This window comes from Cavia porcellus, unplaced genomic scaffold (assembly GCF_034190915.1).
Source record: "Cavia porcellus strain 051 isolate PalLab524CR breed Dunkin Hartley unplaced genomic scaffold, mCavPor4.1 scaffold_21, whole genome shotgun sequence".
Classification (NCBI taxonomy): Eukaryota; Metazoa; Chordata; class Mammalia; order Rodentia; family Caviidae; genus Cavia; species Cavia porcellus.
The window spans coordinates 29,724,237-29,749,427 of NW_026947504.1; the positions used below are offsets into that span (position 1 = coordinate 29,724,237).

Genomic DNA, 25,191 nt, shown 5'->3' on the forward strand with positions numbered 1-25,191 from the left:
ACTAAGTGGTATTTTATCAGATTTTCAAACTGATCAAAATTATTCTTTCATTTGGTAAATACTATTTTATAGCAACAAAACTGTCAGGCACGGTGGTGTGTGACTGCAATCCTAGAACATGGGAGGCTGAGGCAGGAGAATTGCTATGAGTGCAAGGCCATCCTGGGCCACATGAGCTCAAACTCAGCCTGAATTAAGAGAGCAAGACCCTGTCTCAAAACAACAAAAACAACAAAATGTTTCAAAACAAGACTTTATTTATTAATAAAGTAATTATGTTCTTTGAGGGAACAAAAAAGCTTTAAAATGTTTTACATACATGTTAATCAGGCCATCCAAAAGACAAAGCAGAGTCAACATTACATCACCATCCAGGGTTATACAAATGAGAAATAAATACAAGACTTATGGTACTTGATAAGACAACCATGGTAAATTGTATTTCAAACTTGTTTATATAAAAGCATATTAAAGATCACTTCAAATGGCGCATGCCTGTAATCCCAGTACTTGAAAGGCTGAGACAAAAGGGTCGCCATGAGTTCCAGGCCAGCCTTGGCTAGCTAAACAGTGAGTTCATGGCCAGCCTGGACTACACAGCAAGACCCTGTCTCAAGAAAAACAAAAAACAACCAGACAAAAAAAAAAAAATCACTTTTAAAATAGTGTCCATCTTTTTGCTTTGATGCATATAGATTCATCTGCAATCATGTACAAATATAATAAAATTAACAGCTTTCTTAATCTTTTTAATATGAATACAACTGCTTGCTTCTTTATGCAACCCAACAAAATAATATAGTGAAGTCATTAGAAAAATATGGACCTTTGTGAATCTATACTGCCTTTTTAATTTAAATTGAAAAATACAGTTTAGAGCATATGAAAAACAAGGATTTCAGATTTACACTTGTCTGTATCCAACAAATTATTAGACATGACCTTTATTTTGGCTGCAATGCAAAAATATTATATCTTAACAGGTTAAAAATACTCTCTATTGATAGCAGTGCTAGGCATGGAAAAAAACATGAAACATACCTGTAGATTACTGTCTATTCATATGCCCAAAGGATGCAGGTCCTAACCCCGAGCCCTTACTATGCATTTGCTGTGAAAGTAAGTGAATGGATAAATTATAGGTCTGATTATCTTAAACACCCATGTAAACACAGTCAAATTTGCTCTCCAAGAAATAAAATTCAAGTAAATATTGCATATTTGATTTAAACTAACTTTACAGTCTTGCAGACCTATGACTCCTTCGATCATAACCACTAAATATGTAAGAAGTTTTTGCTTTTTTAAAAAAATCATCCTACGTGAAGATGAACTGAACTTTGTAAACATGATCATTTTCAATAACTAACACATGGCAGCTGCTCTTTGGTTTGGCACAGCGGTGCTCAGGTACTAGATATTCAAGTAAATTCACATCAGGTGAACCAAGTCTCTTGTCTTATTTTTAATGGCAATGGCAAGACCTGAAATGCACCTGCATTTTCCTTAAGTATCATCACAAGTGTTCAATATTTGAAGGATGGAAGTAATTAGAAGTTTTGGCAAGGCTTCTTTTGATCTTTTTTCTCTAAACTGTTGGTAGTGAAAACCTATACCAATACAAATACCAAAGAGGCAGCCTTTCCCCTGATCCTATTTGTAGGCCTGTCATGAATGGTCTGGGATATTACGAGTAAATTCTGTTAAATGTTTACCACGTGGCCAAATGTTGGCTGTAAATTAATTAAATCAAAGGCAACTAAAGTGTCTTTTAACTGACATTTCCAAAAAGGTACAATATTTAGTATACTATTAAAGGTGATGTTAAATAACAAAAGAATTAAAAAAGATCCTAATTCACAAAAGTGCCTGAGTTAGGTTAAAGGGAAAATGCTTCCTCAGTTGTTAGCTAAGTGCACGCAAATCCATTGATTGAAATGTACCCACAAAAAGGACCTGAACATTTCTAAAAGCTGTCAAGCACTTTTAAATATTATTAATTCCTGTAATATTCAAGCCACCAAACAAGTTAGGCTTTTGGCTGCTGATATCTTGACTCTCCTGCTAATTTTCTAAAATAAAGGTTAGTAAGATTAAAGAGTTGGAAAAAAAGTAAAAAAGCCTATAGCAGTACTTCAAAATTATGTTTTCAAAGCTAACCCATTCCTTTGGTCCAAAGAGAAAAAAAGTTATTTCTTAACATTTAGCATTAGTATGGTCAATGTGAACTACAGTCCTTCAAATTGTAAACTTGGCATATCAACTATAAAATCTATGCTAGATTAGAATATTATAGAGCTACTTCTAGTACACTGACATACATAAAGAAAGTACTCCAAAAATACTGGCAGATCAATAAAAAGCAAGGCTATTTTGCAAATAACAGGCATTACAGAATGTTAGAAGTCATCCTGCCCAATTCATTCAGGACCTCCTCCCTCCACCCTGCAATCTGTTTTATTGGAAAGGAAATGCTAACTTCTACAGATGCTGGTAAAGTTTCTCTTCACCCACCTACTGGGCCCATCTGGAGGAGCCTGTGTGATTAAACAGCACAGTGAAGAGTAACACTTCTGTATCATTTACCTTTCATAGTATTCTATACTATTCTCTAGATACAACAATCTCTTAGACCATGTTTTAAAGGAGAAGTATGTCCAGTGAGAAAAGGAAGTCTGACTTAAGATTTGGCATTTAAAATTAGAATCCGTTTCTGAGACTGAAAATTTTAAACCACTACTGAGGCTTATAATTGTTTCCTGAGAGTTGTATTATTCTAAAGTTTTTTCCTAGTTCAAATTGCATCTGAAGTCACTTTAAGCTGTTATCAGATTATTGTAAAAAGTTTCAAGATAATTCTTAGTCATTACCTAAATTAAAAATTGCAAGTCAACTACACAATGTTTTGTTTTAAATGCCTTCCAAACTGAAAATATTTCTTAGTTTACAATATGCTGCCTGTGTTTTCATTTTTCTTCTAGCCATTTCCATCTATTCCTGTGTCAAATCTTTTGTAGCTTGTGTAATTTTGTGCCCCCCAATACCTTCAGATCAACAAAAAAGTAATTAGAAAGTAAAGAGTACCCCAAATATTTCTTACACTGCCAATTCTCCTTCAACCCTTGGGTACAAAGTATACTACATGGTTGTATATGCTTAACCAAAAGCCCTCAGTGAATTATGCCAACATGTTCTATAGTCTGTATGATTATAGTTAGATAGCTAAATCCTTCTGAGTATGTTATTTTATAGCCAAGAATAAAAAGATTTTTTATTAAAAATGTTGAAAAGTATAAAAGTATAAATTAGCAAACACCTAATTGTAAAAAAGCAGTCATTTTCTTTCCCTTTTTATGGTTCAGACAATTATAATTTGGATATTATTCAATTCAGCCACCAGTTGTTCCTCATATACTTAAGACAAGCTCTTAGCAAATGTTTTGGGGTGAAAATTTACCTGGAAATGAAGAAATCACTCTAACATGGTAACTCAGGTATAAAATGCACACGCCATGTTAACATGGGATGAAAGCCCCTATTACAGCATCTCCTAACAGGCAAGCGCTATTTCCAAGGGAAAATTAAGCCACTTTTGAGCTGTGAGTCAACAATGCACAGACACTGAAAATTAAGGCATCATTCTGTTTTGTAGTGCTTTGTAGATTCAGGCGAACTGTACAAAGACTTCCATTTTTAAAAAATAGATCTTCTGTTATATTTGATTTCTCTCCATTGATCATTTTCTTGCAAATGAAATGGAAAATACCAGTCCACAGAGCTTTTATATACCTATGAAAATACAAGACACTGCATTATTAGCTAACACTTGGTTTTTTTTTTTTTTTTTTTTTTTTTTTTTTTTTTGTCTTTTTCCTTTTTATCGGTACCAGGGATCGAACCCAGGACTGCCTGCTTGTAAGGCAGGCGCTTATGCCGCTGAGCTAAATCCCCAGCCCCTAACACTTGGTTTTTTAATTTCTCAAAATATATGTGAATTGCTCTGCAGGCTAAGGCATAAAGTTGCTAACAGTGCAAGACATGAAATGACTGCTTTATTCCCACTAACACTGTTTAGTAAAGACTCTGGTGAGTGGCAGGTCACTGACTCCCTCTGAGCAGTCCACGAGGGTTTCACAGAAGGGCCCCCCATCTGCCTACGCTAGCCCAAGGTGCAACCACGAAACAGGGCCAGCTTCTGCCACACCTGTGGGGCGCTTATCACCACAAGCACCAGCCAGTATTCCGCAGGGATTAAGGCGCAGCCCCAGATGTAGCACTGAGCGCCTGCCAGGATGGAGTCTCCCCTACAGCTTTAGGTCGTGGGGCTCAAATCCACTTCCGAGATGTGGCCATTCTGCCTGCTGCAACCCCAGCTCTGTACTAGATCTTGGGCTTTTGCCCGCACCCTGTCCTCATGAAGACCTGGCCTGATGACAAGCTGGTGATGTGAGCAAGCAGGAAAGGGATGGCCGCTGGCTGAGGCCCCAGGTGGGAAACGTACAAGTGGCCATATACTGTCCCTCGTCCTAAGTCTGAGGTGATCTGCTGTGTGTTTTATAAAACTAGATAAATGCACTGATGGACTTCTTCAGTCTTCTCAGCTTGTAATGTTAACCACTGTTCTCTGGATCAAATTCAACACAAGGTGAAAATCCCCTTTTGTCTTAGGCTAATTAATAAGGCGCTATTACTGAAACGGTCAGTTGTCCCCAGGCCACCCCCTAAGCTCGTTCTTCATTTACCTACCACCACCATTACTGACACTGTGTTAGAAGCAGCTAAGAAGAATGAGGTTTTGGCAGGTGTTATGTTCCAGTCTCTACTGATTTATTTTGCAAATATAACTGAAAAGATTTTTAAAAGTTATTGAAATATGCAAAGAAACTATTTTTGCAAAGAAATTATCTTTATACTGTCTTACCTTGCTCCTATCGAATGGTTAGTTATGAACAAGTGGTACTCAATTTTCTACTGCCACTGTAACATGGTTATTTGTCCCTGTAAGTACATAATTAAATATGACAGGACGAAAAAGTGTTAGGTTACTGGCGAAGCAGTGAAAATGATTATATAAGAACAACTAGGTAAGCAGTAAAAAGGCTGACGGCACCAACCATTTGCCTTTTTGTAGGACACAGAAGTAAATAAGCAGTTTTAAGAGTAAAAAAAATCTAGTTTTGGGCAGATTCTTGCACACTGGTTTTAAAGATGTTAGGCAGCAGAAACTAATCTCACAAAATGAATTTTCCACCGATCTACTGAAGAGGTCTTATCACCCTAAAATACTAAAACCCAAAATGATCCTTCCGTCACTGACAGTAAATGTTTTTAGGATATTTTTCTAGAGTTAGTACAAATTGTTCAGTGTCTCCAAATAATTTTCTACATTGCAAGAAGACAACGTTATCACTCATAGGCCTCTCAGACATTTTTATCACTAGAAAGCACCTCAAATATGTTTTAGCTTACAATGTTGGCTAAGTGGTTAAAAGATACTGTAAACCCAGGTCTGGTAAGAAATCTCACTTCAATTTTATCATTTATTCTATATTGTATCCAAAATTTATGAGCTGACCAAGTCATTAAGAAACTTAAAACAAATTCAATACACATTTTTAAAAATCAAGGGAGCATGGGGCTGGGGATTTAGCTCCGCGGCATAAGCGCCTGCCTTGCAAGCAGGCAGTTGTGAGTTCGATCCCCGGTACCGATAAAAAGGAAAAAGACAAAAAAAAAAAAAAAATCAAGGTAGCAAATAGTACAAAGTTTTTTGAAAATTATTTTTGACTTAGCATAAACTGGGGCCCTAGAGAACAAAGCATCTGAGTGGAGAAATGTGCGGCCAGAAACAAAAACCCCAGCTGAACTGAAGGGAACACATCCGCCCCTGCGTCTGCCTCGCACTGCCTGCTTTTCCCTGGAGAAGTCACTGGCAGCCACCTGAGACTCCACACACAAGATGCTCACCCAACACATTTCCCAAGCTACTATTCCACAGGAGCACTTTCTTCTGGTTTTCCCACATGGATACTGCGTCTGAGCCAGGTGAGCGGGTTCTCAGGGAGAGCCATACCTGATCTGATGGCACCGTCTTCAGCTCCGTTTTCCAGCCACTGACAGTCAGTGTCCAACAAACGGTTTTTTGACTCACTAAGTGGTCTGGTAGGAAAAGGTGGATTTGAGGCAATACTGAACGGAGGAGAAAATAATTTAGTAAACAGATTAATGCTCAATTAAGGACACTTACAAATTAATAAGCAGCAAATTAGTATTTCTTTTCCTAAAGATGTGAGGGCAACTCATGAGACCTTAGCACTCGGCCAAAATTATATTCCAAAGAAAAACATGCCCACACCCCCCATTACACAGCTCTCTACACCCAAGAATCTATACTCCATCTCTGCCCATGAAAATGATTAGACACAGAAAAAACAGCTTCAGAGCAAATCTGATGGTTTAACATGTTAATCAGGAGCCGTAAGGTAGTACAGGGACAGGTAAGGAGCTATGTCTGTGGCCAGTACAAAAAAATTACCTGTCATTTCCCAAGTTTTCTGCTTTCTACCTCTGCAGTTTAGATCTAAGGGGAAAAAATGATTCAGTGATTTAGAGTAGACTTAGTTGTCTTGCTAAGAGAACTAGGCAGGGAGGGCATGGAGGAAAGAGAGGAGGAAAAGGGAGCTGAGATGGGCTGGCGCTGGCGGGCCAGGTGTGCCCAGCAGGCGGCACACACTGACTGACTTCTCATGGGCTGCTGGACAAGGCTCCAGGCACGCAGACCCCTGTAAATGCTAGGGTCCCAAGGCCCGAGGCCTTAGGTTGTGCGTTCAAAAGTCTGTTCTTCCTAAAGTCAATACACTAATTTGGAACACAGAGTTCTCACTCTCTACGATTCAGTTTCATAATAAATACATTTCAAATGTTTCACTTCAAAAGAATTACTTTCATTAAAATTCTATTTCACTGAATTTATGACAGTTTAACATGTAGACAGTATAAGAAAATTTCTATTAACAAAAAAATTTATATTTGAGTGGTCATTATTTTGATACTGTCTTAAAACCTATACAAGTAAAATGGTGATTTTATTGTACAATGATTACTTTCAAAGAATATAACTGATATAGGACAATCTGATCAAATCTTTAAAGAATATCTTACTTTATAGGAAGATGCCATGTAACACCTTACTTCCTAGTTTGTCAAAAGATTTTTAAGTTCTTTGTAACCGTCTTACTTTAACTACTGATACATGCTTCATACACAAGGACCTTTTCCTATTTTCAAAAGTGTCCTGGTTTGAATAATAAAAATAGGGGCTGGGGATTTAGCTCAGCGGCATAAGTGCCTGCCTTGCAAGCAGGCAGTCGTGAGTTTGATCCCCGGTACTGATAAAAAGGAAAAAGACAACAAAAAAAAAGGAAAAAATATATATATACAGTGATCCTAAGCATTTTACGTACACACATACATTAACCCACAGCTTAAAAAATTTAAATAGAACTCCTCTTACTCTATTTATGATGGCTTACTATTGTATGTGTTCATAAGGTATGTGCATGCATGGTCTTACAATAAACACTGAAAAACACAAGGGCAAGAAACCTACCTTCTAGCATAGTCATTTTGGTTTGTCCCAGAAGCTTGTTCTGGATCCATCCCCACCAGGCGAGTAGGGAAACTGCAACCGTCACCCAAGCTACACAACGAGAAACAGCAACCGTGTCACTCAAGGTCAAATTTAACCAGCACTTTTCAGACAACTCTGACTTGTCATTTCAGAAATGAGTCCTAAGGTTTCTAATTCAGAGGTTACTGCCTCAGCTCAACACAGAGGCCCTTTTCCCTCCTAAGTTACACATACTCAGAAACAATGTCAGCTGGGCACTGAGTACACCTCAAATCCCAGCTACTGGAAAGGTGAGGCAGGATGACTGACTGTGCCCAGGAGTTTGAAATCAGCCTAGACTCCAAAACATAAGACTCCAGCTAAAAAAATGCAAACTAAGTTAAAAATTAGAGACAGTATCTACTAAGTCACCATGCCTAGTCAGCATGTCAAGCAGGTAAGCAAGCATTCAGGTCAGTGGCCTTGTTATCACAGCCATTTAAGGGATCATCCAGGCAGTGGGAGGCTCAGGTAGAGTGGGAGGCTCAGTCCAACCCCAGCCTGGGCAACTTAGGAATTTAAGAAGACCCTACTTCAAAACAAAGAACAAAAAGGGATGGTGATGTAGCTCATTATGAGGGCCCTGGGTTCAACCCCAGGACAGGAAAATAAAACAAAGCAACAAAAAACAAAAACACCCTGAAGCTATAATGGGAAAAATTGATTTAAATCTAATGAGAGCTATAAAGTCACAGATACATGAAGCATAATGAATAGCCAGGCAGGATAAACACTAAGGAGAACCACCACACTACTTAAAACTAGTGGGAAAGAAAAACGTGTAAAGGCGGGGACAATAACAGGAGTCCATATAACAATTTATAAACAGTGGATTAGGACAAGAGCGAGACTGCAGTGCACGGAAACCATGAAAAGTGGAAGATATTAGAATAACATCTTTTTATAACACGAAGTTGTAGGGAACCAAAAACCATGAATTCAGTAACCAAAGAATGTAACTTTCTCAACAAATATCCATGTTCTAGTCAGAGGGAAAATAAAAATCTCAAAAGCATCAGACAACAGAGAAAAGTGCAACACAGAATGGTGACCCTGAATTCACAGTAGCACCTCTGTAAAACGAAAAGACAGCACCTACACACACACAGCAGGGGCTGCGGATGACCCTGTCCGTAACTGTAGCCCCTGTGGCAGGGCAGGAAGGGAGACAATGGAACAGTAATGGTAACCATTTTTCCAGACTTGAAAACTATAAAACCAGGGCAAGAAACTCAACTGATCCCAACAGGGAATATGAAGAAAATAAACCATGTTGTGCCTTAAGAAAATTTTTGTAGTGATTGAACAGAAGGACTTCACAGTAGCCTGAGAAAAGACATCCTACGTAATGTGAGAAAATAACAATGGCCACAAATAATCACCAAAAGCCAAGGCCACATTAGTCACTTTTGAACTCAAAATAGGCAATTTGGTTAAGGGAAAAACCCTGTAACAAATACACCACTTCAATTATAAATATTTTCCTTTATAACGGATTAAGAATGTTCCAAAATTGGTGGGAATTAGAGAAGTGAAAACTACAAACCATCATTAGTACATATTCTTTAACAATTAAGGTAAAGTTGCAGTGTGTTTTAAGAACGAATGCATTATTCACTTCTGTGATAGAAACTTTGAAATTTTTAGCTATAATAGATATATATGCTTATGATTATTTCCAACATTTTTAAAATAAGTGATTATTTCTTATGCATCATCTTTTTATATTCTTTCTCTCCATTCAACTGTATGCTCAAACTCTACTGTACCTAGTTTAAAATGAAAGAGAAAGGCCGGGGATTTAGATCAGCAGTGTAAGTGTCTGCCTGCTATGCATGAGCTCGTGAGTTCAATCCTCAGTACAAAATAAGTAAATAAATGAATGAATGAATGAAATGAAAGAATAAAACATTTTATATCTGATTAAGGTATTCTGAGCATTCACTCTAACGGCCCATAAAATGTCACTATTATATTCTCTGAATCTTATTATATATAATCAGACACAGACTACCATAGATTCCATAATTTCTGAGTCTTGCATTTTATAAATTACCTTGAAAACACTGGAAGTAGCCAATATTTCTTTTCTTCACCAAATACTTGTCTCCAATTTTTGGTGTACCCAAGAGAGAAACCATTCCCATCAGGTCCATACGAAAACGTAGGTGCACGGAATGATTCTATTTAAAAAAAAAGCTAATTAATCTATTTAAAAATTATAAAGGGAATGGAAAATATCAATTTCCTTATGCCTCACGTTAAATCATAAATATAAATAGCATATCTGTAGCAATTAAAAAATAACTAGAAATGATAAACAGGTTTTTTTTTTTAATCTTTTTCCCAGTATCGGGGATCAAACTCACGACCGCCTGCTTGCAAGGCAGGTGCTTATGCCGCTGAGCTAAATTCTCAGCCCCGATAAACAGGTTTTTGATAAGCCAATTACCCTGAGCTGATTACACACATTATAAACATACTACACTGTATCCCATTAATATGTACAATTACTATGTGTTAATTAAAAGTATATTTTTAAAAAGATAAACTTTGAAAACATTTAGAAAAAAACTACGTCTTTAATTTCATCGACTTTATAAAATGTTAAAATTTTATCTAGTTTTATTGGAAATTCTAATGGATTATGTTCAACATCTTTTGTTTTAAAAGAGACACTCTAACTCCTCCAATTTTATTCTTATTTATGAACTTCCTAGCACATTCCTCATAGCAACAGAATCAGGTATCTGGGACCCAAAGATACAAGTAGATGAAATTCCTGCCAAAGAACCTCCAAAGGAGCAAAGCTGTGCGGTGTGGGAACCCGCACGCAGCACACGCGAGCCAGCACGTAGGTGAGAAAGCCCAATTCCATCTGGGCTGGGAACCACAGTGGCAGGGAAGGTGGAAGAAAGAGGCAGTGCACTCAATCTTCAACCAGGAAGAGGAGAAAGCAAGGGTGGTTACACCCCACCCTTTCAGGTCTGCCTGCCAACTAGAGAGCTAAATAAGAGACACAGATGCCAGTTTTTGTCTTTTATTTAAAGACAATGTACTTCTGCATGTTTTATAAAGGTAAGAAGCAGCTAGCCAGTTTCTTGGGAGAAACTGATCCAGGAAGTAGAATAAAAACTGAAGGGCAGGGTGTGGTGGTACACGCCTATGCAGCAAGTATAGATAAAGGGTGAATTTGCTTGTGACTTTGAAGTTTTCTGTGAAGAATTCACAAGGAAAGCAGACCAGGGAGACGAGTGACCATGTGGAATTACACTGTGGGCCAACCGGTAAGGAACCGGACCTGAAATGCATGACACTGTAGTCAAGAATCAAGGGCCACAGTGAGGCCTGAGACCCTTCCTCTGTAGATGCAACAACCAGTAGAAGAGTAAGATTCCCTTCAGCTAGCTGTCAACTGTCCTGTGGTACAGGTGGATGCAATGGATGGCTGGAAAACCCAGGCCATGGGGCAAAAGATGGATGGTGCAGTTGCTGAAGGCATTTTATCATAGAATCTTGAATGGACAAAGCTGAGAAATAAACCAGAAAGAAAACTTGGGAGAAAAGTGTTAGAACAGTCAGGGCCAAATAATCCACAAAACAAAGGATAGTGTGTTGCAGGAAAGGAACCATGGAAAGGCTGAAAGATTATAGTAAAAAGAAAGGAATATTTCAGTTGAAAATTTCATTTTTAGAAGCTCTTGAGCTCCAAGCGTTAAAAGCTCGAAGTGTGGTTATAGGAACAAGAAGCCACCCAAATCAAAGAAACCAGCTTATCTATTTGAGGCAATGGCACTAGCTGAAAGACATGAACGCATTAAATGTGGGGAAATGATCTAATTGTGATGACAGTTACGAAGGGCAGAGACATGTTACCTAGAATAAAATCTTGATGTAGTAAAAGAGAATCAGTCAGCGGTGTGAGAAGATGAGCTGTAGGAGAGACGATGTGCTAAGGCAACGTGTTTCCAAGTGGCAGGCCATGCAATCAAGGAAGAAGCTATAAGCCAAAGCGCAAAATATCAGAGCGGAGTGCACACAGTTGAGATTAATAATGCTCCGGAAATTCTTAACTTACGTAATTCTGTAGGTCTGTGCACATATGATGTCATGATTAAAATATGTTTCTTGCTGTGGTCACTAGTGAAAAAAAAGAGTACTCACAGGGAAGTGGTTTCCCTGGAAACATGCATCTCACAAAGACTGCAGCGTAAGCAGGAAATGAGGGAAGCAGCCAGGCCAGTGGGGAGGCAGCAGGTGAACGCTTTTCTGCACTGTCCGTGGCAGTGGCTACACTCAGCTCCAACTGGTTGACAGCAGGTGGGAAACAGGCCCACTACTATCAGATTTCTCTCTGGAAAGCAAGAATTCTGTTTTGCTTTTGTTTTTCATGTGAAATCTTTTAGTTTTTAGCTATTGCTGAAGGTTTTAAGGGGTGGCCTTTGTCAGTACGCCAACTTTGTATTTCTGATTAGGAATAAGAGTTCTGTGGTAAGAGTTCTGTGAATAATGGTAAGAGTTCTGTGAAGACGACAATCAGACTCGTTAACAACTGTAAGAAACTGTACTCACATGGGAAGCGGGTAAAGGAGTGGTGGAGGTGGAGGACAGCTCCATGGCTGAAGGTAAGCTGAAGTAGGAAGGGTGTAGAAATCCTCACCCTGGAGCCACCAGAACTTACATGACCCAGAAATACATGAGGTCAGAATGACCCAAATGTAACTACTCTCTAATATTGCCCTAAATCCTCTCTTCACTAGTCTAGATTAAAACCTATTTTCAAATTGGGGATGGGACGCCTGCTGCAAACCTCGCACTCAGGAGGCAGAGGCAAGAGGGTCACTGTGAGTCTGGGCTGGCCTACAGCGCCACGTTGAGCTCAGGGTCTTCCCAGTTCTGGCAGACGTGAGTCATTTTCCCTATGATGAACCTTTATGTCTGCTGTATACTATTTGTGTGGATTCAGAGTTTTAACACAGAACCATTCTATACTACTCTATCATCTGACTACTGCCCCTGTCTAGATTTCATACACATCTGTGGTCATTTATTTTGGCCCATTTACCTATAGTTGTTCTATTTTTTCCAACTAGCCAGCAGTGGTAGCTGAATAGCGAGAGGACACTGATGAAGAACATTGCAGACACAAAGAAAAGGAAAAGTACGTGGAATTTTGCACGTGTATCTGTCAGTTCATTCTGAGGAAAGGAAAAAAAGAATTAATTTTGAGGATATTAAACCTTTAAAATATAACATAATTTAGTTCTGCTCACAGACTGCTGAATCCAACAAAAATTTAAATTGCTCTTAAATGTTTAAAAATGTAGCAATTATCTCTTGGTAGTCAAATGAAAAGATGGACTCTTCTGTCTAACACTTTTCTTTCATAGTCAAGCTTTCCTCAATATCCAGAATCTATGCTAAACATTTCCTCATGTTAGCCACACATGCTATCACCCACAGCTAACTGTTTCACGCTGAGTTTCATACTGTGCCTCTCGAGTCTCTGTTCCCGGACACCACTGCAAGGGAACCTGTTCCTTGGCTGCTCGGATGGAGCCCCTCACCCTGTGAGAGCCCAGGAGGCAGCCGGCAATTCTCATAGGCACACCCGCCAGAAGATGCCAGATGGAAACAGTTCCAAGAATCAACCCTTCTATTTAAATTATAAGAACATTTGACAGACAAAAAGGAAGGTTATTAAGAATTAGATCATTCTTTTTGTTTCTGGTTCTGTGAATTCAACCAGGCCCTTGTACGCTCTACCACTGAGCTACATCCTAGTGATACAGGAAATTATTTGGTATTTCTCTTTTCTCTTATTTAATCACTTAAGTGATTCTTTTATGTTACTACCCTATGAAGAAAATTTTTATTACAGAATTTGCTACAAAATGGCATAAAAGAGATAATGAGAATGTCATGGGAATGATATGCTTTTACCTTTGGACAATTCTCTGTAGATTTCCTGCGGCAAAGCTTGTGCAAATAGAGACAATGCAGTAAGAAACCAATTTTTATACAAAATTATCCTGAACACCTGAGTGCTGTTCTAAACTCTGTATTTGTGTTTTGTTTTTGATTTTTTTTGTTCTGTCTTGTTATGCAGTTTAGACTGGCCTTAAGCTCACTTTGCAGCCCAGGCTGGCCTTGAACTTGCAATGACCCTCCTGCCTCAGCATTAAGTGCTGGGATTACAGGCATGTGCCACCACGCCCGGCTCTAAACCCTGTGTTATGAAGAAATACTAAGATGTCACTTTCCATGGTTATGTATAGTATTTTCTCAAAAATCCCAACAGAAAACCAGACAAAAACATTAACCCTTCAACACACACTTTTCCACTCAGTTTTTAAGACTCATGTCTAGAAAGAGTAGAATGTTGTAGCAAGTACCTAGTTCTCTAAACATTTGATTAGTAGTTTCTAAAACCTAGATCTGAAGTCAGGTGTGGCAGCACACACCTGCAATCCTGCCAGCACTTGGGAGGCTGAGGCAGAAGGATCACTGCCAATTCAAGGCCAGTCTGAATCGCACAGCAAAACCATTTCAAAACACACACACACACACACACACACACACACACACACACACACACGTGAGCCTCTAACAGGTGCTGGCTGTGGGGCTCCTCTTCTTGTCCTCCGGCCGGCAGCACAGCCATCAGAGCACGTGTCTCCTGCTACCCTCAGATCACTGGAGCGCAGCCCCCTTCCCACTTTCCCTAGCACCACTTGTGTTCTCCCCTTAGTCTCCTCCAGCACGAAGGCCTCCCTGCTGTGCCCACAACATGCCAAGGATCCCAACACATTCCTTCCATCTGCAGTGCTCTGTCCCCGACACCCACTGGCCCTCCACGCTGCTGCAGCCCCCGCCCTGTCCACGGTCTGATATGCACCCTGGCCCATACCTGCCCCCACCTGTCCAAGCCTCTGCCTGGGCTGTTTCTATCATGTGTCTCTCGCCTCACAAGCATGCTCCGCAGGACAGGGCAACTACATGTCTGCTGATGTAGGCTATAAGTCCTCACAACACAACACAGCACAGTTGGGCAGAAGAAGCGCTAAATTAGTATGTGCTGAACAAATGCAGAAGGTGGGTTAAAGTTCACTCGTCTTTTACTTATGATGAATCTTAACACTTACCCTTAAATAGTAAGAAAGTGTTGTATGCAAACACTGCTGATTTTCTGATGAAGAAATGTAAGATGGACAACAGAGGCCAAAATTCCTAGGGCTGAGACTGCCAGAGGGAGGGGTGGTGGTGTCCTCTTCTATGTACGAATACCGGCAGTGCTAGCGCTGGCACCCACCCACCCCAGAGCTCTGCTTCATTAGTTCCTGTAGTTTTTTCACTTGCTTTTCTATGGTGCTGGAAAGGTGCTGAGTTGGAACCCAGGGCCTTACACAAGATGGGCAAGCAATCTTCCACTGAACGACACCCTAGAACCACCACCTGACTGTGAATACCCAAACACCGACAGATGTTTTAATGAAAAGCCTTAACTGGATTAGGTATTTCCTGGAAATAGCATTGTGTTTCGTAACTTGGGGCTTTAACTACGCTGGCTCTGAGCAGCAGTAGTGGGAAGTGCTGAGACACTGGGATGAACAGATCTAAGTAGAATATAAAATATGTCACCTACAATACTAAACGTGTTTGTAAGTAATCAAATTTTTCACTTTTTGTTTCCAATTCTGAAAATTGGAATAATAATAACAGCCCCTCCAGGGTGACCATATTTCTGTATTTCTGTATTCCTGACACCTTAGTGGCTGAGAGAGGCTGCCCTTCCCAGGCCTGCCAGCCTCAGTCAGGACCCACACAGCTGTGCTCGGCCACTTCTCAGCCTGGCTCTCTCAGGCTGGTGGGTGGCACTGCTCTGCTCCCATCACCCTAGGGCCAGGCACCTACCACAGACAGCCCACACGCAGAGCCACTGGGATCACCTCAGCTTCCCAGTCCTCCATCTCTCACCTCCCTCCTCACAAAAATCACAGCGCTGGCTCAGACCACCCCCACCCAATGGATCTGCCAGCCCTGGGCCATCGCAGTGGGCCCCTAGCCTTGGCAACCACGCTACCGTCTAGGCGAGGGTCTGTCTCCAGACTGAAGGGCCTCACCATAGTTGAGTAATAATAAAACCTCCATTTTAAAACACCTATCTTGTGTTTTACGAAGAGTGAATGGGAAAGTACTTTTAAACCAGTATTACTTCTACACAATCAGACTTAAACAGCAAAAATGAAAACATAAAAATGCCAGACAACAACTGGCCCAAAGAATATTTTGTACACTTATAATGATAAGAGCAAGCAATTAGAAATAAAAAGTCACTTAAAAACGCAAAACGTAAGTCAGGCGTGGTGGCGCACGCCTGTAATCTCAGGACTCAGGAATCTGAGGCAGGAGGATCATGGCAAGTTCAAGGCCAACTTGGGCTATATAATGAATTCAAAACTAGCCTGAACTACACAGTGAGCCTTGTCTCAAAAAATAAATTTTATCAAAATGGCACATGCACAATAAAGACAAATAACTCTAAAAAGCTACTAAAAAAACCCAGTTGTTTTCTGCACTTTCAGGAGGCATTTCTTTCCTCATCTTTGGTAGATTTTTCCTCTGAAATAATGTACTTCCAAACTAAAAAATATTTAAGCTGTATTATTCATTTTGAATAGATTACACAACATACAAATTCAAAAGGTAACTATAAAGAGCATTTGTCCTTTCCTAGCTATCTGTCTAAGAGTCAACCAGTAGCAGCAATCCTTTTTTTTGGTACCGGAGACTGAACTTACAACCTCGCACTTGCCAAGCAGGTGCTTATGCTGCTGAACTAAATCCCCAGCCCTGAGATGTCATTTTTATTGTTAAAGTACAAACTAACTCATCAAGTCAAGAAAAGCAATTACTTTTTTTTTTTGTTTTGTACTGAGGATCGAACTCATGACCTTATGCTTGCCAGCCTGGCACTTTATGCCGCTGAGCTAAATCCCTGGACCAAGAAAAGCAATTACTTCTTAAGGCAGTATGACTTTTTTACGGAGTGGCTGAGAATAACTCAGACCACTAAGAAAAGCTCACAGTATCTTGTGTAATGTACATTTAATTTACAAATACACATGTATATGAAGATAAAGATAAATTATAGTTCTATCTCCCTCAGCATCATTAAAAAGTCTAACTAGTAAAATCAAAGTATCAGAATGAAATAATTCTTTAGCAGTACAGAAGCTTTAAAGTCTTATAAACATGTTTTTAAGAGAAGACTTACCGTCCAAAATTTTATAAAGTACTCTAAAACTGTTGTTGCAACAAAAAGGCAATATAACAGAGAATACAGTAAAAACAGCATGAAGAATTTGTAATTAGAAAATCCCACACAGTTATTCACCCTAGAAAAATAAAGAAAGTCATATTATAAAAATAAGAGAATTCACAAATTTATAGAAATAGAAAGTCAAGTGGGGGCTGTCAAGGGCTAGGAGATAGGAAGTTGTTAAATGAAGCATTTTGGTTTCATTAAATTGAAAAGTTCTGATGATTGGTCACTATGGAGCCTACGCCAGTCTCAAACTCAGTGACCCTCCTACCTCAGTGCCCCCAGTGCTGGACTTACAGGCATGTGCCACCACATTCACAAGCACAATTTTAAAAATGATCTATCGGCCAGCTGCACTGGCACATGCTGCAATCCCAGCAACTCTAAAGCTGAAGGAGAAGATCACAAATTCAATGCCAGCCTGGACAACTCAGTGAGACCTTGTTCCAAGGTAAAAAGGGATGGGGTTGCAGCTCGGCACAGAGCAGTGCACAGCACGCATGTGGCCCCGTACAGCTAACTGACTAAACCCACCAGCAAGCCACAAAGCTTGATCACTATTACTTGGAAATGGGTCCTTCGAGAAATACACAGTACTGTGATTCTTAATAATCATTACTGTAATCATTTTTCAGGTTAACACCAACACCATCAAAGATATTTTTAAAGGAAAACATTTAATATAAATGTGTTCATACATATACATGTACATACACTGTACAAGCAGATTAACGTTACTATGATTAAACTGTTAAAATCTAAAGCCATTGGAGTAAGTAATTCTCAATCCTTTCCTTTCCACCTCTCCACCCATGTATATAATTTCCTCTATTTTTAAAAATACATACCAAGGACAGTGATGATCCATCTTAAGAACGCATCTAAGAAAAAATAAGCATAAGAAAATCTGTACAGAAAATTCTTCTGATTCCTTGTAATTTTATTTCACTTAAAATTTTCCCTTTACAAAACTATCTTAACAGAACCAATCTAGAAACATTAGTTTAGAGATAATTTCTAATAATTACAAAAATACTTTCACACATTTGAAGGTGTATCTTTTATATAGGGAATTCAGCTGAGCATATCCAGGTGCACCACACAAGATCAAATAACATTTTATATTCATAGGTAGATAGGTCCAGCTTCCATAAGGTAGCTGAAGGAGATAAAATGCAACACAGAACTCTAAAACTTTAAATATGTACACAACAGGAAAATAAAACTTTAGATGCAAATATGTCAGCATTAACACTGACTGGCTTGAAGATGGTTACCTTTGCTAAACAGTTTATCCAGTTTTACTTATGGCTAATTCTACTATTTTTTCATAGTAATAAAAATAACCCAAAATCAAAAATATGCCTCCCCAGCAGCATATGTATGCATCTTCTATTTATATAATATTAGGTCATAGATGATATCACATAATATAACAAATGAGTGACCTAACATCCAGTAAGTTAAGTACTTTGTCTAACTAAAATCCAGAATTAGCTGAGATACCCAAACTCACAATCTACTTTTTAACATACTTCGCTCTCACATTGCATAAGGACTGAATTCTTTCAAATTTTTCTGGGGAAAATGTGAAGATGATAGTTGAAAACAGTTGTAAAAAAAATTTTAAGTTTTAATATAATATCAATAATAATATTAAAAATAAAAAACCCCAAATCATTACCTTTCTCGGGATTATCATTAACTTACTCATGAATACTACATTGAACACAAGTACAGAAAGCATATTTAGGACTAAGGACATTCTATTAGTTAGTGGAGAAAGTATTACTGAAGAATTGTTACCACTGGGTGTATTCTAGCTTCCTCAAGTATTTTGTTAGCTCCACATACTTACCTAGCACTGTAAGGACAGAGGATGAAGCATATGTGCTAAGTTTAAGGCAGGTAAAACATTCCTTCTTCTTCCTTTCTCCCGTCAGCAATTTTCAGTGCTTGGTATGAATGAAAGGAAACTACTACTTACGTGTCACATGCTGAGCAGTGATGGGTCCGATCAGGTTTAATCAACTGACACTTTTCACAGTATCTGATAGCTACAGGAGACAAAGCAAAGGAAAGAAGCCAAAAGGTGTATAAGCCCAATTAATTTGGAATAAAACTTGATTTTAAAAATCAATTACTCTGGGAAATTGACAACTAGTAATTTTTAAATAATACCAAAATATACCAAAGAGCTTCTCAAATAAAAGTATTATGAGATAGGAGAGAACTTTAGTATTAATTTTCCCAGATGTTTTCAAATTAAAGAACATCCAAACCTAATAGATGACTTGTACAACGTCAAACAACCACATGAGCAGCACAAGTACGTTACAGCTCAGATTTACTAGGTCCCAAAGTGAGTATTTTTCCAGCTATATGTACAACAATGCCCATGGTTAAACATAATAAAGTGTCCAATAAAGCATTCTAAGGAGCTTTGTTTTTGAAATTTTGAAGGTGCATTATTAAATACATACACAACTGCCATCACTGCACCAAACAGCAAAACTAAAAATAGTTTTTAAAATTCTGTTTCCCACTAAATATATGCACTATTACCCAATTCCTATATTCATTTATTCAAAAGACACAAAGAACTGCCGGGGATATAGCTCAGTGGAGTAAGTACCTGCCTGGCAAGCACAAGGTCCTGAGTTCAATTCCTGATTCCCACCCTCCCAAAAGATAAAGAGAACCAACTAGGTGCCAGATACCACTTGAGGCAAAAATTCTTGCCTTCACAGGGTTTATATCCTACTGAGGGAGATGGACAATAAACAGGTTTATTAAATAAACAGTACATGAGTGATGGGGGAAAGGGAACATAGGCACTGTTGTTTGAGAAACATCTAAGAGAAATGAAAGAATCAAGTTAGTAAAGACATGCAGCTATCCAGAAGAAAGATGACTCTAACTACAGAGTATAGACCCTGAGGCAGAAGCATGTTTGACTTGTATGAAGACAACGAAGAACAGAGGTCTTCATTATGGTTTGCTTTTAATAAAACCCCACAGCCGAGGACTTAGCTCAGTGGTACAGTGCCTGCCTTGCAAGCATGAGGTCCTGAGTTTGATTCCCAGTACAAAAAAAAAAAAAAAAAAACTTTAGGGATAATTTGACTTATGGAATGAAAGCATTTCATGTACATCCGTACATACCCATACAGTGAACGACTATGCAGACACTAATAAAAATTTTCCATGTAGAACACATAGATGTGTCCCCTTAAGGAGAAAACAGCAGGCTCAAAGTGGAGTCACTCATGCTAAGGGCCCTGTACCAAACAAAGACCTACCTGGTGGCCCTGCAGAAGCTGAACTCCTGAGAGAGGAGAAAGGAGGACAGCCAAACCCCATTAAGCTAACAGGATTTCACTAGCAGCCCTACAGACAAGCAACTTAGAGATGACCAATCTGGGTGCGTTTCTTGTTTTCTCCTACTTCAGCTTTTTTTATTTGCATATAAAGCCTAGCCCTGCACTCACCTAAATTCTTCCCTGCTTTATAAACCAGATGCCACCCAGTTCATGAATCATCAATAAAAGCTATTTTGATCTTGAAAACCAAATTTGCTGAAATTTTGGTTTTGACAGACCTAACAGAAAAAAATCAAATATATTAAGTGGAAAAAAGCAAATCACAGTAGTTTGAATATACATTTGTTTCAATCTGCAAAGGAAAAAAATTGTTTTCTTCTTATATATATGACTACCATATCCCTGTAAATGCATATACCTTGCAGAAGTGAATTAACATATATGAGACAAAATGTATTTTATAGCAATGTGAGAAGACATAGCTGACAAAAAGCTCTCTTCAAACAATCAAACCTGCACTGTTAATATTCACCCACTCTACTTGTTAACTGTGTACTCATGAGGTCTGTAGTCCTCTAATACATTTAAGGCATTTGTGTTCAACTTTGGATGTTACTTATTGACACACAGGTGGGCTCCATAGCAGCAGGCCTAGAGGTGGGGGGTGGAGCGTCTGCCTGGACTGCAGTGCAGAGAACTGGTGCTCAGGTCACGCAGAGTTCGGGTATCCGGAGAGAGATCAGGCAGGGCCAGGCCAGAGTCTGGCATGCCACTCACTGTCCCATGTCCTCAGCCCTCATGCTGGTCACCACGGCAGTACGTTCCACAGGAACTGGAATTACTGCCTTCCTGAAACAAGCTCTGATGGCCTCCTCCTTGTCCCTTGCTGGGGTGGGGACACACCCCAGGCTGCCAGCTCTGGGCCACTGCACCTGAGTAGAACAGGAGTTGATCACAGAGACACAACCTTCCCGAGTGTTGCAGCCCACCAATGTCACACTGCAGCCTGGAGTGACAGCTACAAGCGTTGCTAGCCTCATGGACAGGATGGAGGAAGGAGACAGGAAGGGGCCCGAGAGGGGCTCCAGGCCTTCACAGAGTAGACACAATTGCCTGGTGCCACCCTGTCAGCACAATGACACCTCATGTCCTGAAGACACCTCGAGTCTCGTCAACAGTCACAGCCCAGGCCATGCACAGTTCACCTCCTCAGCCCTCGTCCACTGCCCAGCGTCCTCGCACACCACAGGGAAGATGCTGCCATAGGTGGGACCGGCCTGCCTTCCTGTGGTCACAGGTCACAGGTCACAGGTCACAGGTCACAGAGATGATGCAAGCCCACGGACAGTACTGCGCCACCTGGTGGGCAGGCCCACTGAATTCGGCAAGCACAATGACGACCCCACAGCAGCCCTGGAAGAAGGCCTCCACTGGCACCCACAGCGGTAGTTTCCGAGTCACTGGGAGTGGGAGCCACGCAGTGCAGCTCCTCAAGTAACTGTAAGTAGTAGATGGCAGCCTCTGCCCCTCAGGCAATCAGGTATGATCACCACTGGCTGTCTCTTGGGACACCACGATACAGCCCACCCCATCCTCACCCCTGTGGGCTGGAGCTTCTTGATCAAGCTCTCCAGCCTCTACGTGGTCCAGATGAGGGCATTCCCAGCACAGCGTTTTATAATGTAGGTGGCGCGGGGCACACTGAGGTCCCAATCACCAGCCCCATCTTGGGGTAAAGCAGTTACTTACATAGGGTTTTAGGAGGATGTACAGTGGGCAGGTATATTTTACAGCAGGCTACACACTGTCTTGTCATGTCACCAGGCAGATTTATCCAACATAAGCTAATTGGATTACTATCACATAACAGGAGGTCAGAACTGTGGTGAGCAGGAAGAATCAATCATTGTCTAAGCTGTCCTGAGGTGACAAGTCTTGAAAACTTGAAAGCAAGCAAAATATAACACGATGTACTGTCTGGCTGAGTCACACTGATCTTACATACTATGGCTGGCACAGGGATGTCAAGGCAAGGTAAGTTTTATAATTTTCTGACTGGGAATAGGCTATGCTTCCCAGTCCCAATCTTGTATAGTGTGAGAAATACAGGGTTTAAAATCTTCCTTTTACATTAAAACTGTCCTTACATTAGCCTCTAGGGAGTCTTTCCAGGGATGCGGATAGAGTCTTCACCTGGTACCCTTAAATTTTTTCCCCAACTCATGAGCACTACTATTTAACAGGATGAAGGGATTTTACAGAAAAGTAAGTTACATTTTATTCAGGATCTTCTATACTATTTTGCTTCAACTTGGCATTTGGAAGACAAAACCATATAGTACAGGACTATAAAGAAATAGCCTTAGAAATTTCTAGTGCATTCTTTTCTAAGAAAATAAAAAAATAAAAAACACCAAAATCTGGAGAGCAAAAGTACAGTAAGCTACCCAAGGTTATATGCCAAATGAACAAGGCACTCTAGACAGAAGGCAAGCACCTTCCTTTCCCTTTCCTCTACATCCTGCACTGGACAGCCTGACAATGTCATGGTTTATGATGGTGGCCCCAGGCCTCACGCGCTTGCATTGTGCATTTGTGATTGGTTCACTGTCTAGCACTTGGATTAGGGGCGTCAGTGCTACACCCCATCTAGGGGTGGAGCCAACATACAATGTAATGGCAGGAAGAAGGTGTGTCTAGCTCTCTTGGTGGTTCCGCCTTGCTGCTTGCAGCTGCCATGAACTGTGGCCCGGCCATGCCACCCTGCCTTGGAGCCAACTGAATATGGACTGAAACCTCCAAAAACTGTACGAAATAAACCTATCCTTTCCCAGCTTTGGGCATCAGGTATTTTGATGGAAGGAATGAAATACTGCAGCCCTGGAATGGGACGAAACCACACAGACCTCGGAAGACAGAGCCTGAACTAACATAAATGAAGTTATCAAAGGAAAAGGAAACGGAAACTTGGGTTTCTTGTCCAGATGGTGCCAAGCACAAAAACATAACCAAGTTTTGTCCCCATGAAGGTAGAGTGCTTTTTTATTCATTCAACCAATACTTAGAGATTTTACACGGGACAAACACTGCTGGATACTGAGAATAAAAGTGAACAAAATCACCTTGCCATCTGTCCCCAGGGGCCTAGCTTGCAGATGAATGAGTCTGCTTTTGTATGAGTTTGAAGTCTTCATAATAGGTCCTGAAAGAACGGTTACACTTTGGAAGCAGGAACTGTAAGAATGAAACTCTAGTTAGAACCACAGATACTGAGTTGAAAGAGTCGTGCCAAGATGAAGGAGAAATTCTTAGGTAACAGTTACTGGATGCCCTGCGGCAGAAGCTTGTAATTTACTCTTCTGCCAATACAGGAAGAATGCTGTACCAGGTATAAGCTGATCTCAGGCCATCTGTGGACATGTAATCCTTGCACACAGCAAGATTTGTAAGACAAGGCTGGGGAGGGGAGAAGAAAATGTTCAGAAATAAATCTTATGTGTAAGAGCAGGAAGCCAGTGTGCGAAGGCACACTACAGCGCCTGGGAGGCTGAGGCGGCAGGATTACAATTCGAGGATTATGGGGCAACTTAGCAACACCATTTTTTAAAAATTTAAAAGGGTTGGGGATGCAGTTTAGTGGCAAGGCCTTGAGGTTGAATTCTCATTACTACATGCATGCACCACCCACACACACCCAGGAAGAGATTATGTCAAGAACAGATTAATTCAAATACCTACTGTCTATTTAGTGAGACACCGATCAAATTCCTGAGCATGAGAGGCCTGAAATCAAGTCAAAAAGGTCACAGGAACACAAATAACAACAGGCAGTGATTTCTGATCTGCAAAGTAAGGATGTCAGAAGTTCAGAATTAACTTTTAAAAGAATTGCTCTTATTAAAGTAAATGGAAATGGGTTGAAAAGAGAAAGATGTTTAATTAAAACTTGAAATTGAGGGGCTGGGGATTTAGCTCAGCAGCATAAGCACCTGCCTTGCAAGCAGACGGTTGTGAGTTTGATCCCCAGTACCGATAAAAAAAAAAAACAAAAAAACTTGAAACTGGTGGCATAAGCGCCTGCCTTGCAAGCGTGCAGTCGAGAGTTCGATCCCCAGTACAAAAAAAAAAAAAAACTTGAAACTGGATTTATAGGAAAAAAAAAAAACGCATGACTCCAGACAAAGACACAAAACAGTGAAAAAGGACAGGGTGATTTAGTGTAAGATTCACATGTGCAAATAGTTTGAGGCAAACACCTGAGACAGGTTGGTTTTAGCCACACTTTGGAGGGGAAAAGATTTAGAAGAATTCATTTTGTTTTCTGAGTGGTGTTCAAATGGTTCATAACATGCAAAGAGGCTGAAAATGGCACTGCACACCCATAACCCCAGCACCCAGAGGGTTCCACCTGGGCTACAAAGTCAGACCATCTAAAACTACCCCACAACCAGAGCAAAACAAAACAGGAGTTGATACAAAGTATCATCTCTGTCTTTCAGCCCTCAGCTGCAGCTCTTAAACTTGGTATGTTTTAGTATTCGAATTTTTGAAAGAGTAAACAGAACTTTTTTCTATTACAAGTAAAAAGACAAACACAGAATTTGGAATCTGGGCTACATAAGTGTAGTACCAAACAGTGCTACAGAACATTGGTGCGACCCGAACCCTGACCCTGGCCCTGGCCCCTCAGGGGCTGCATCATCTCTGCAGTGCTGACAAGCCCAGCATGTCCCATGCAAGAACAGATGATGGGTGCTATTCAGGTTACAGGAAAGGCATCATAAATAGTGCTTATAACAATGGTTCTTTACTTTTGGACCATCTGTGCTACTCTAAAAGAAGATGACATTGCCATGAATAGGCTGTTTTGAAAA

General features: G+C 40.1%; 1 protein-coding gene across 12 annotated transcripts in view; it reads right to left on the minus strand.

Moving 5' to 3' along the window:
• Window positions 1-237: 237 nt before the first annotated feature.
• Zdhhc20 (zinc finger DHHC-type palmitoyltransferase 20) overlaps window positions 238-25,191 on the minus strand; it is a 56,170-nt gene continuing 31,216 nt past the window's right edge. Inside the window, exons 5-14 of one of the 12 annotated variants that reach the window (XM_063232504.1) lie at window positions 18,982-19,051; window positions 17,843-17,875; window positions 16,947-17,067; window positions 13,613-13,648; window positions 12,735-12,867; window positions 7,610-7,699; window positions 6,536-6,580; window positions 6,074-6,189; window positions 4,922-4,998; window positions 238-3,789 (exon numbers count right to left, since the gene is read on the minus strand). In XM_063232504.1, the coding sequence (XP_063088574.1) occupies window positions 4,969-4,998; window positions 6,074-6,189; window positions 6,536-6,580; window positions 7,610-7,699; window positions 12,735-12,867; window positions 13,613-13,648; window positions 16,947-17,067; window positions 17,843-17,875; window positions 18,982-19,051 (674 nt within the window). In that variant the 3' untranslated portion in view covers window positions 238-3,789; window positions 4,922-4,968. Of the gene's footprint in view, window positions 3,790-4,921; window positions 4,999-6,069; window positions 6,190-6,535; window positions 6,581-7,609; window positions 7,700-9,725; window positions 9,853-12,734; window positions 12,868-13,612; window positions 13,649-16,946; window positions 17,068-17,842; window positions 17,876-18,981; window positions 19,052-25,191 lie in introns of those variants that run through there. The other 11 variants (XM_063232497.1, XM_063232498.1, XM_063232507.1 and 8 more) reach the window with 11 other exon arrangements.